The sequence below is a fragment of the Stegastes partitus genome, unplaced genomic scaffold (genome assembly GCF_000690725.1).
Source record: "Stegastes partitus isolate 25-593 unplaced genomic scaffold, Stegastes_partitus-1.0.2 Scaffold1846, whole genome shotgun sequence".
Classification (NCBI taxonomy): Eukaryota; Metazoa; Chordata; class Actinopteri; family Pomacentridae; genus Stegastes; species Stegastes partitus.
Window position 1 is genome coordinate 2,893 of NW_007579577.1, and position 8,449 is coordinate 11,341.

At 38.6% G+C, this 8,449-nt stretch overlaps 1 protein-coding gene across 1 annotated transcript in view; it reads left to right on the forward strand.

Moving 5' to 3' along the window:
• The first annotated feature begins 939 nt into the window (after positions 1-939).
• Positions 940-8,449, forward strand: part of LOC103372867 (leucine-rich repeat-containing protein 16A-like) — a 33,325-nt gene continuing 25,815 nt past the window's right edge. Inside the window, 13 exon segments of the mRNA XM_008302627.1 lie at positions 940-1,086; positions 1,379-1,500; positions 2,253-2,350; positions 2,450-2,520; positions 2,961-3,034; positions 3,788-3,863; positions 4,054-4,142; positions 4,383-4,477; positions 5,363-5,449; positions 5,541-5,644; positions 7,185-7,262; positions 7,444-7,520; positions 7,785-7,953. Of these exon segments, the coding sequence (XP_008300849.1) occupies positions 940-1,086; positions 1,379-1,500; positions 2,253-2,350; positions 2,450-2,520; positions 2,961-3,034; positions 3,788-3,863; positions 4,054-4,142; positions 4,383-4,477; positions 5,363-5,449; positions 5,541-5,644; positions 7,185-7,262; positions 7,444-7,520; positions 7,785-7,953 (1,287 nt within the window).

Genomic DNA, 8,449 nt, shown 5'->3' on the forward strand with positions numbered 1-8,449 from the left:
CTACATCCAGCCATGGTTGTTCTGTTTCCATAGACGTGCAGGACTTTATATTGGAGTGAAAAATGAGCTTACAGTGAGTAAAAATGTGACCTTTACCAGCTTTGACAGTCACATGACAAGCACATTACCACACCTTCAAACTATGATGTATATTATTCTGAAATATGTCGTTCTGCATGATGAGAACTTTTACTTCAGTAAATGCATAACTTTTCTTGTATTTCTCCTCTGTGATGTTGGTGCTTTGACACTGGATTCTACCTCTAGAAGCCAACTTTGTGCACAGCAGCAGCAGTGTCACGCTCAAACAGGAAAGGGCCTTCCCCAAGCTGGTACCACAAACACACTATTGTCTTTAATATGTTAATGTGATTTCGCGTTAAGAGTTCCTATCAGTGTAACTAAGGAGCCCGAGTTAATGAAAAACATCTCTGGAGTGCACCAAATAGTGTGTCCACAAACGCTTCATGTAGTGTTTATATTAGAAAACGTGGTGAATCAGCTGTTCTAACAAGACATCCTATGACTGGATGTAGCTGTTAGAACTCCATCTGTTAAACTCAGATTCTGTTCTGTGGGTTGAAACACTTAAAAACATGTGTCACGTGTCTCTTCATGTTTTTTTTTTCTTCTCATGCTTTGATCTGGTACATGAAGGCATTTTATGGAACCAGATTTGCTCCAGTATAGCAAAGTGACTGTGATGAGTGTTTGTGTATCACCTGAACTCTCTTCATCCGGTTAATGAAGGATTTTAAAAAACGGTCTGTTTTTGGTAAACAGTTCCTGGGAAGTTCTCCCAGTTCTCAGGAGGAAGTATAAATGTCATCCTTGTATTATTTTTTTTTTAAATTTTGTGGTGTAGTGAGCAAGCTCTCCTTTGAGACGCGTAACTTCTGTTTTGTGATTTGTTGTTTGTGTGTCTAATCGGAGCTCAGCATGCCGCCCTTGTCCAGTAATCCCTCTGTGAATAAGATGTGGGAACGTGAGATTAACTCGGTGTATTTACACAATCTGTGTCTTCAGGTCGAACACTCCTTCAGCTATCTGGATATCCAGGGAATCAGCAGCAACAAGCCCACTCAGGTACGCACACATGCAAACAAACAAGAAGCATAGTGTTGCATTGCTGTGCTCTATATTTCTGACATAGAAACACTCACCTGAATGGCAGTTTAACAGTTGCTCATGCACACACGAATGTACAGTCATTGATGGAATATGAAATTTGAGGTAATTGGCTGCATTAGTGCACATTTGCTCACCTGAATTCACCTCCTCGGGCTGTAAACATATTCCTGAGGCAGCGGGGAGTTTCTGCATTTTATCACCTCAGCAGCGCTTTGACTCATTCCTTTGTGGCTGTCGCCCCCTGCAGCTGGTGTTGGAGTATGAACGCGGTCCGTGGTGCCTCCGGCTGGGCTCGGCCGAGGAAGTGGATGAGGTGATCGCTCACATCGGCAGCTGTCTGCACCAGATCTGCCCCGCCAGCTCACCTGTGTAGGTAGCACACAGCCGCTTTCAGAGGAGTGGAGAAAGAGGAAACTCTTTAAATGCTTCTCATGAAGGGCTTTTGAATTAAGATTTGGTACATTTTAAAGGCTTTGAACAGTTGAAGTAAATGAAGTTGATCCTTTAAACTGCGAGCAGTTCCTGGGTGTTTCTTTTTTCTGTTTATTTGTTTTGCTCCTGTCACATTTTTAGTCACTTCATGCTCCTTTTTCACTGCAATATAAAGTCCTGCACCTCTATTGAAACAACACAATGATATTAGAAGAAGAGAGAACTTAGAAATGTCTTCTGTAGTTTTAACAAAGCCATGATGCTATAATTTCTGTTTTTATTTATTTAATTTTTTTTATACGTTTTTTTTTTTTTTTAATTCGACACAAAAGTCTTTTTATCAGCTACATTCTTGTTGGTTACAGGTGAGTCAAACATGGCTTCCCAGTTGTACTGAGGAGCACAAAGTGTTTTTGAAAAAAATATTTCTTTTTTGTGAATCATGATTTGATGAAATGCTTTTAATTTTAAGGTTAGATCTGGTCAGGTTTTCCAAAGGAGTGGAGGGACGTTGAAAATCTAACTATTCTTTTCATTTTTTCTACAATAAATGATATAACTTTATCTTTTTTTTGGAACCGGCTTTCAATTTGTGGAGTTGTCTTTGTGAGATTCATGGAGCTCTTCAAATTGAGGTTTATAAATTCAGATTTCCTGTTCTGTCTTTTCTCTTCCTCTCTGTAAGGAAGGAAGGTGATGAGGAAGTTGAGTTTGAAGCCTCCAGACAGGACAGCCGCCCTCCAGGCCATCTGGGACGAACAGGGATCAGCTGACCTCGGACCGTGCGGTAAATCTCCATCAGTGCTTTACAAATAAACCGGGTCGAATCGTGTGAAATATGTGTGGTCAAAGGCTTGAACATTGTTATTTGCATAACTCTTCGCAGGCGGCTTCTCTCATCAGTACTGGTGTGTGTGTGATTACTTGGGTCTGCCGTACAGAGAGGAGGTCCAGTGGGTCAGTGTTATCTTTTTTTTTTTGTTATTTACAGAATCAGTTTTGTGCAAACGCTGCATTTTTGACGAATTTGAGATGTCGAATCAAAAATGATTTTAATTTTTAAAAAAAAATCACTTTTTTTCAGTTTTTACAGTTACTAGCTCTGATAATAGTTTTTTTTTTAAGATATGGTGCCTTGCTGTCCCTATATTTTGTTTGGTATTTTTGGATTCTGCTGAAACTTCTGCCTTTGCTTTTACTGCTAAATCTTGTATTTTCTTCTTCTGCTGGTCGAAGCACTATTCTTGTCACGTCTGCTGAAGCTGAGTCTGACTTCCACCATTTGTGTTTCAGTTGTTTCTGTCCTTGTTTCAGAGTTTGTCGAACTTGAACGCATCGTCATAAAGCTCTCTCGTTGTTTTTCTTTCTGTCTCACCTGCTGTCGTCTTCTTCTCCAGGATGTGGACACCATCTATCTCACCCAGGACACCAGAGAGCTCAACCTGCAGGACTTTGTTCACCTGGAAAACAGGTACGCCCACCAGTCAAAGCCCTTGTATGTGACTTTGACCAACGTGGACCAGTTTCACCTTAGGTTTAGTGACTCTGTTGTTGCAATAATTTTCCATTTATCAAGACTAGACAGTTAGCTTATAGAAGGAATAAAACAAGGCGTGACTTTTCTTGATTTACTGAAGTATCACAGGTTTGGGAAACTGTCAGAAGATGTTGCAAAAGGTACAAAAATTTTCTATACAGTTCTCGTCGCCTCAGCTTTACCTACATTTTACCAAAGATTAAGATTCAAGTGTTTATCCGGATAGTGTTTAAATAAAATAATGCAAAATACTTAAGGACAAGTAGTTCCCAATGCAAAATTTTAAAAAATGTAATCCACAATAAGAGAAGTAATCACACTATATGCTCTGCCATGCCTAATTCTTAGTAGTGCAGAGGTTGAAAGTGGCCGATGGGTGAAGTACTTCTGGTGTAGCGGTATGAGCAGACTCTGTAGTGGTATGCTGCTTAAATTTATTCAACACATATCACTTTCCACTAACAGGAGCCACCTAATTAAGTAGTTGGCTTCTCTTAGCTGGTTATTAAACATTTAATTTAGACATTTGAACAGCTCTTGTATTCTTGATATTTGCCATCAGTTTAGTTTATTCTGGCGGCTTTCTTCGCTGAAAAAGTAACATAAATGAAATGTACTATGATTATTACTCTGTCGAACACAGCGGCTGACACCTCTATCTAAAAGCTTTTTTCATTTTCCCTGCAGGGATTTGGTGCCGATCATCGCAGCTCTAGAATACAACCAGTGGTTCACCAAACTCTCCACCAAAGACTACAAACTGGTAACGTCCTGAAGTTCAGTTTTACCCAGAAATCCCAGTCTACCATTGATACAAACAACTGTACACCTCTAGTTAATATCATTAAAGTGAACTGTGATCTCCAGTTACTGAAACAAAAAAATGCTTCTTTGAAATCTCCCTGATGTGAAATGAAATTCAAGGCGTCTGTGTGTGTTTTCTGTTTTTCCAGTCAACAGATGTGTGTGACCAGATTTTCAAAGTGGTGGCTCGATCCAACCGGCTGGAGGAGCTGGTTCTGGACAACGCTGGACTCAGAAGGTCAGAGGTCAAATAATAGAACTGATGTTCTTGTGCTTTGTACTTCTCCAAAAATCCTGGCCACATTTTTTCTAAGTGAAATAAACTGTTTGCAACCAGGACACCAAGTCTATTTAGAATATTACATTTAGTTTGTTGATTGTGTATACCTAAGATGAGATTCAGACACCAGTAAAACTTTGTCAATGATGCTGACCTGTTGTTTGAACTGTTTCTCTTCTTCTTCATCTTCTTCTTCAGCGATTTTGCTCAGAAACTGGCCAGTGCTCTGTCACACAACCCCGCCTCCACGCTCCACACAATCAACCTAAGCAACAACTCACTGGAGGACAAAGGTCAAAACTTTCTCACACACACACACACACACACACACACACACACACACGTACATCATACTCGAATACAAGGTGCAGCAGACGAGGATGATTACTCAAGCAGGAAATGATATCAGTTCTCACAACTGTTCATCTGTCTGTCTTGTCAAACACTCAATACAACTACAGTGACACTCCAAACGGCCTGAGCAACACACAAGTTATCTACAAACCACAATAACTGCAAAAAGATCCCAAAACATACATATTAACTACAAATTTACATCAGAAGGCCAAAAAACACATAAAATGTGCACAAAAACAACCACACAGGCGTGCACAATGATAGCGCACCATGCAAAATAACCGAAGTATTTTTTAAAGACCAACAACATACACATTAACTTCAAAATTACCTTTAAAAACACACTAATTAACTAAAAAAAATACACAAGATAGCCAGAAAGTACATAAAATTAGACAAATACACCAGAAGCAACAACAATAACACTAAAAATGACCTAAACAACATAATGCTTAACCAGTAAAACAAGCAATAGTACTAAAAAAGACCCAAAACAACTAAAATGACATTCAAAATTACATCAACATCACAGCATGTAAATTAACTACAAAAATGAACAAAATGTCAAAAAATATATATAAATTAACTGCAAAAACACTCAAGAAGACAAAAGAAATCCATAAAATGAGCACAAAAATTCAAAACAGCCACAAAAATGCCAAAATGAGATTACTCATCTGTAATGACTCCTAAATATACCATCTTTGTTTCATGAACTCATCTGCAGAACTGTCAGGTGAAGTCAGGCGCCCTCTGGTGGCCATGTTCAGCTTGATAAAGTGTAATAACTCCACTGACTGAATGTGTGTTGCTTTATGCAGGTGTTTCTGCTCTGAGTGCTCAAATCTCCAAACTGCCCATGGGTCTAAAGCACCTGAACCTGTCCAGGACCTCCATGTCTCCCAAAGGTGAAAGCACAGAAACAAACAGACGAAGAAGCACCTTCTTTTTGTCCTGAACTGTTTTTTTTCACAAGAGTACGTTTGTCATTTGCTGCAGGTGTAAACAGCCTCTGTCAGGCTCTCTGTGCAAACCCAGTCGTGGCCTCCACCCTCACACATCTGGATCTGTCAGGAAACTCGCTCAGAGGCGACGACCTTCAGGTACGTGTCTAAACAAACTCAGCATAGCTACAGTTTGTTAGCCCTCTGGATCCCAAATAGTTTTTTTTCTTGCCAGACACTCAGTACAACCACAGTGACACAAAGAATTACCTAATTAACATACTAATTATCTACAAAAATGCACAAAATCACCATAAATTGGCTATTGGCATCAACGCCCTGTCTCACTTGAATTTGTTCTATGGCACTTGTCTAGATTGTTTTCTCCTGAATAGATCCTTGCTTGTGTTGTATCTGCTCTCAGATGTACGTAGCTTTGGATAAAAGCATCTACTAAATGAAATTTTAGAATAAAAACATACAAATATACTGCTAAAATAAACAATATGGCCAAAAAAAGCACATAGAATGAGCACAAAAACACACAAAACAACACAAGTATAGGAAAGATAGCTAAGAAACATCCAAAACAATCACAATTACACTAAAAATAACACAAAAAAGCATGTACGTTTACTTCAAAAATATACAAAAAGATCAAACGTGCATACAAATAAACTATGAGACCTATAGACCTTTATATTCATTGACGTCACAAGTACAAGTCAACGAAATGCTACTTTGGCGCACCTACATACAATCACACGCAACCAAAATCGACAGTGTTTTCCAGTGTGACGTAGATCCAGACAGTAAAACGTTACTTCAGTTTCACAGAATAGATAAGCACCTTTATGACATTATAAACAATTTTTAAGAAAAACAAAAAAAACCTGCAAACACACAGTTTATTATCCCCCTAAATACCAAAAAGTTTTTCTTGGCTCCTGTTATATAATATATACCAGCATGGCCAGAGAGAACTCAAACATGTCTTCTGTGTAGTATACATTATATATTTACATTTATATTGCCATAAATCACAAAAAGAAACAATGCGTTATTTTCTTTCATTATTTATTTTACACAACTTGAAAAAACTTACCAGTGCTTGGAAAAAATGGTGACTCTGCACACTTTAGATTGTTGTACTGACATTCTTATTGGTTTCCATACATGCCTGTGTAGACACAGCCTCCAGTTCAGCTGAAAAGTCCAAATCTTTGTCACGTGACTGCTGGTTACAGCCGAGTCACGAATGGCTTCACACTTTCAATGAGGAGAACAGAATTTTTAGTTTTTGACAGAATCTGTTCAGTTAAGACCGTTTTAAATAAGAAATGTAGGGCAAAGTGATTTTAATGAAATATCACAGTTTTAAGCTCAGATTCAGTAAAGCTAACCAATGGAATAGCATGTCACCGATGAGTAGTTTGGGGGCAGTCGTAACGTTGAAAATCTGACAATTATTCATTTTTCTTGCTGTTATGAAGGGCGCAATCTTGGCTCTTTTTTTTTTTCTTTCTTTTTCTTTTTGTTTTTTTAAAGATAACTTGCTTTTCAAACCCACTGGCAGGTTTTGGGCTTCAGCAGCTTTTCAGAAAACGTTGGACAAATGTAAAGATACACAACACTGAACCTACAGTTAGAGCTGCCTTTAAATTCCTGAACAGTGTATGTGTTTTTTGTATCTTTACAGAATCTGCACAGCTTCCTGAGTCACTCCAACTGCCTGGAAACTCTGGATCTGTCAAACAGTGACTGCTCTCTGGAGCAGGTGAGAAAAGCACACACGGACAGTTTTTATGAACAACTCGCAGCAAAAAGTGTGCATAGTTGCGCCTGGCCTTTGCGTGGTTGCACAGTTTTGTCAGGTCTGTACTTGTCCAGTTTCAGTCTACTTTGCTTCATGCTTCATTTCAGTTTTGTGGGTTTTTTTGTTGTTGTTGTTTTTTTAGGTGTGTGCGTCTCTGCTCAGAGGATCTTTGAAGCATCTCTCTGTCCTCAACATGTCAAAAACAGTCTTCTCTCACAGGTCAGATGTTAAACTCACACTTATCTATCAGACAGCAAATTATTCAAACACTTTCATGTGATATTATTACAGATGTTCTACAGCGTCTGACAGTATAAAATCCATCCACACTGGATTTTTTGTAGCACTTTTTGAATACCATAACTCAGGAAATGTCTTGCGGAAGTTAAAATGTCGAGTTCCAGATGTACTTGTCACTACTCTGAATGTAATTGCACTGTTTACTGTGTTGATATTAACACATCTCTTCTCACTCCTTTGTAGGAAGTGCAAAGAAATCCCTCCGTCCTTCAAGCAGTTCTTCAGCTGTGCTCAGGCTCTGACTGCTGTGAGTCTGTCGGGAACCAGGCTGCCTCTGGAGGCTCTGAAGTAAGAAAATATACACCAGAGTTTGACTTTAACCAGACACACAGAGCATCGTGTCGGTCAGTTAGTGATTTCCTCAGCTCCAAAACAAAATTAATCATCTGAACCTCAAAACCCAGCAGCAGGTTCAAAAAAAAGGTATGTTACCTTTATCAAATCATACAGAGACACCGTTTATCAGCGAGAACCTGTGAAAACGTTGGATTTTAAACTTTCCGACAGTCGTTGACCCACTCATCTGTGATGTGCTGTTTGGTTTTGAAACATAGTCAAGTCTAATCTTTATATCATGATATTTCATCAAAATCTCTTTATTCTACGTGTTTAATTTAGATTTTAGAAAAAAGCTAAATATAAATCTTTTGCTTCAAGTAGATTCTTTAAAAAAAAAACAGTCATCACTTTTCAGTACAACTTATCACTCGCGACAAAAATTCTGTGATGTTTCGGCTGATGTGCAGGCAGTGTTTACACAGAGTGGAGAGGAGAGACGAAAATAATAGATAGAATAGAAAATAATCTAAAATATAAGTATTCAAATGTGTGACGTATGTAGATTCACC